General features: G+C 50.3%; 1 protein-coding gene across 2 annotated transcripts; it reads right to left on the reverse strand.

The window, feature by feature from the left end:
* Window positions 1-402: 402 nt before the first annotated feature.
* Window positions 403-3518, reverse strand: LOC147180070 (uncharacterized). Of its 2 annotated transcripts, none has more exons than XM_086069375.1 (3): window positions 3338-3518; window positions 3075-3231; window positions 403-1845 (listed from the first exon to the last, which is right to left on the reverse strand). In XM_086069375.1, exon 3 carries the CDS (start codon window positions 1842-1844, stop codon window positions 549-551), a length of 1296 nt encoding a protein of 431 aa, XP_085925501.1. In that variant the 5' UTR covers window position 1845; window positions 3075-3231; window positions 3338-3518; the 3' UTR covers window positions 403-548. The 2 variants fall into 2 exon arrangements, with proteins under 2 accessions (XP_085925501.1, XP_085925500.1); XM_086069374.1 differs by having other exon boundaries at window positions 403-1862.
* Window positions 3519-4033: the final 515 nt, after the last annotated feature.

Raw genomic sequence — 4033 nt, forward strand, 5'->3', positions numbered from 1 at the left:
CAAACAGGGGACACCTAAAACATAAAGCATAGACATTACACAATTGTAGGCATGTGCAGTCTGTCAAGGAGGGGAAGCTTGAGGACCCAAATGCGGGAAGACAGGGCGAGGAGGCAGAGGCTCAATCAAAAAGGGGATTTTAATTTCTACAAAACAAAAGGCGAGATCTAAATTGCACGGAAAAACATAACCTGGAGAAAAAAGGCAAAACGGGCAGCATGACATGGGGGGAAAATTCAAGGCAAAAACGGGCAGCATCACAGGGGGAAATACAACAATGACCCGACACAGACAGAGGGGAGACAGCAGACTAAATACACAGACTAACGACACAACAAGACACACGTGGCTGAGGGCACTGATTGGATCACACGAGGAAGGGCAGGATCACACTTAAACAAGACCAAGGGAGACACACAAGGAAAACAGAACCCAAAACATGACAGAACCCCTCCCTCAAGGGACGGCTCCCAAAGGTCCCTAACACAAAAAGGTCCAAAAACAGGGCGGGCGGAGGGGGGCCCGGAGGCGGGAACCTGGCACACCCATCAAGGCCAGTCCGGGGGGCGTCCCGGACGCCAGACGAGGGGAGCCCGGCGGCGCCAGTCCGGAGGGCGCCCCGGACACCACACTGGAGCAAAGAGCGACCACAACGTGCGCCGCCAGACAGGGAGAAGACGGCAGTGGGACGTGCACCTCCTTGGCACGGGGTCTTGGGGCTGCCGCGGCACGGGGTCTTGGGGCTGCCGCGGAGGCGGCAGACGTGGCACGGGGTCTTGGGGCTGCCGCGGAGGCGGCAGACGTGGCACGGGGTCTTGGGGCTGCCGCGGAGGCGGCAGACGTGGCACGGGGTCTTGGGGCTGCCGCGGAGGCGGCAGACGTGGCACGGGGTCTTGGGGCTGCCGCGGAGGCGGCAGACGTGGCTCGGGGTCTTGGAACTGCGGCGGCAGACGTGGCTCGGGGACTTGGAACTGCGGCGGCAGACGTGGCTCGGGGACTTGGAACTGCGGCGGCAGACGTGGCTCGGGGACTTGGAACTGCGGCGGCAGACGTGGCTCGGGGACTTGGAACTGCGGCGGCAGACGTGGCTCGGGGACTTGGAACTGCGGCGGCAGACGTGGCTCGGGGACTTGGAACTGCGGCGGCAGACGTGGCTCGGGGACTTGGAACTGCGGCGGCAGACGTGGCTCGGGGACTTGGAACTGCGGCGGCAGACGTGGCTCGGGGACTTGGAACTGCGGCGGCAGACGTGGCTCGGGGACTTGGAACTGCGGCGGCAGACGTGGCTCGGGGACTTGGAACTGCGGCGGCAGACGTGGCTCGGGGACTTGGAACTGCGGCGGCAGACGTGGCTCGGGGACTTGGAACTGCGGCGGCAGACGTGGCTCGGGGACTTGGAACTGCGGCGGCAGACGTGGCTCGGGGACTTGGAACTGCGGCGGCAGACGTGGCTCGGGGACTTGGAACTGCGGCGGCAGACGTGGCTCGGGGACTTGGAACTGCGGCGGCAGACGTGGTTCGGGGACTGGGAACTGCGGCGGCAGACGTGGTTCGGGGACTGGGAACTGCGGCGGCAGACGTGGTTCGGGGACTGGGAACTGCGGCGGCAGACGTGGTTCGGAGAGTTGAAGGTGCGACAGACGTGGTTCGGGGAGTTGGGGCTGGTGACTCCGAGCGCCACCAGCTGAAGCCCAACGACGCACGACTCCCTCAATCAAGGACGACAGCAGGTCCAATTGGGCGGCCATGGCGTGCTGGAGCTCCTCATGGCGTGACAGGCGCGCCTCCTGATTCCACATCTTGGCTTTCAGCGCTCCCGCTGGGTCCTTCTCGGGTCGGGTCATTCTGTCAAGGAGGGGAAGCTTGAGGACCCAAATGCGGGAAGACAGGGCGAGGAGGCAGAGGCTCAATCAAAAAGGGGATTTTAATTTCTACAAAACAAAAGGTGAGATCTAAATTGCACGGAAAAACATAATATGGAGAAAACAAGGCAAAACGGGCAGCATGACATGGGGGGAAAATTCAAGGCAAAAACGGGCAGCATCACAGGGGGAAATACAACAATGACTCGACACAGACAGAGGGGAGACAGCAGACTAAATACACAGACTAACGACACAACAAGACACACCTGGGGCAAGACACAAGTGGCTGAGGGCACTGATTGGATCACACGAGGAAGGGCAGGATCACACTTAAACAAGACCAAGGGAGACACACAAGGAAAACAGAACCCAAAACATGACAGTCACCATAATATAGAGTAAAAAGCAAACATAGGTTGTAATGGTTAAATTAGTTTCAATTAAAATTGACCAGGTATTTTGTACATACAAGTGATGTTAATTCAGGCCAGGTTTATTAATGAAATTCTTAATCACAAAAGAGATTCAAGGACTTAACTGATACTTTTGTTTGTGTCTGAAATACAGTCACAATTGCTCAATTTTGCTAGAATTTTCTGATCAAATACATGAGCAGAAAGGCAGCAGATTGTACCAGATTAGATTATAGTATAAAGGAAGTATATAGAAATATGTTTTTGACAAAACAATGACATATACTGTTTAGATAGACATGAAGTCTAAAACAAAACATTAGTTGTTAAATATAACCGTCTTATTTATTATTATTTACATCTGGTCTATGTAATTTAAAAGAAACCATGTGAAATATCTGTGTCCGGGCTCGGCATCTCACAAATTTGTGATCAATGTTAGTGAGTTTATTTTTGACATCAGTAAAAATTTTGAAATCTTGTAGAAAACAGACTTCATCACAATTAAATTCAGAATTAGTTTGACATGAATAAAGCAATGCACAAATATCGCTCAGTCATACACTCTATATTTGTCAAACTATGCCCTGGTGAAGACAATCTTGTGTTGAAACATGTTGGTAGTCCATTTTTAATAAAGGATTTTTTTACATTACTATTGAGTGTCTTGAATACACAGACTGCTTTTTACATAAGCATTTTAGCATTTTTTTCTGCTTGACTATATTTGTAGCCGGAAATAATGTGTATTGCACATTAACAAAGTTAATTGCATTTTGCCTGCTGTGGAACATACCTGGTGGGCAGCCACAGTAGAGGTATGCGGTGGGGAGCGGGCGTCCACAGTGGCGAGCCGACTGGCTGGAGCTGAAGTTCGGACTCTGGCCTTCTAAATAAAAAACTGGAGACTGCATCGTGGTCCCATCACTGGTGGCAGAGGGTGGGGACCGAGGCTGAAAACAAAATATACAGCACATTGAGGACCTAGCAGTGTGACTCAAAATAACTCAACACAGAATACACCACCGCCAAGTGCAGAATTGAATAGAGGCAAAGTACCTGCTGGGGTGCGATGTTTGGGCTCAGTTCCGGAGCAGCAAGGTCCAGCTTCTTCCATCGGCGCTTGGCTGCCTCGGAACGCTTCCCCTTCCGCGGCATGCTGCTACAGCTACCTTTACTGTAAGCAAAAAGAAAAGAAAAAAAACTTCCCAAGACAAAGTCAAAAGTAAACTGGCAGTAAAAAAAGGAAATCAATTTAAACACAACAAAATAGTAAAGTAATGATATTAGAGTGTTTGTAATGTGCTGTTGAGTGTAAGTTCAGCTGTATTTGCGTTCTAGACTCTGTGATGTAGATCTTATATATGTATTATGTTGTTTGAGGGCAAGATGGAAGCAGGTAGATGAGGTGGAAGTCCAAGGCGGTGCTGAAGGTTTGAAATCCAAGTATCACGGTCAGCAGCTTTCCAATTCGCACAGTGCTCAGTGCATCGCTAAAACATTCAAGATAAAATTTGTAGTTAATCTCAGATGTGTATGAAACATTAAAAATGTACATTGAGTCTAATGAGGCAGTGGTGTCATTGTAATAAAAATAAGAAACCGTCATCAATTGAAGTATAGTAACATCACACATTGTATAGTTCATTGATTATAAATAATGGATGGGGTGAGCAGAGCCTTCAATAAATCCTCAACAATAGAAAAAAATGGATCCACTATAGACTTCCTTGTTTACTTATTAACAAAGAAAAC

Source organism: Leptonotus elevatus, chromosome 2 (genome assembly GCF_054856555.1).
Source record: "Leptonotus elevatus isolate MCC_2025b chromosome 2, RoL_Lele_1.0, whole genome shotgun sequence".
In the NCBI taxonomy this organism is placed as follows: domain Eukaryota; kingdom Metazoa; phylum Chordata; class Actinopteri; order Syngnathiformes; family Syngnathidae; genus Leptonotus; species Leptonotus elevatus.

Excerpts from the sequence above, each read along its gene's own strand:
- LOC147180070 (XM_086069375.1), bottom strand. The coding sequence starts at position 1,844 with ATGACCCGACCCGAGAAGGACCCAGCGGGAGCGCTGAAAGCCAAGATG.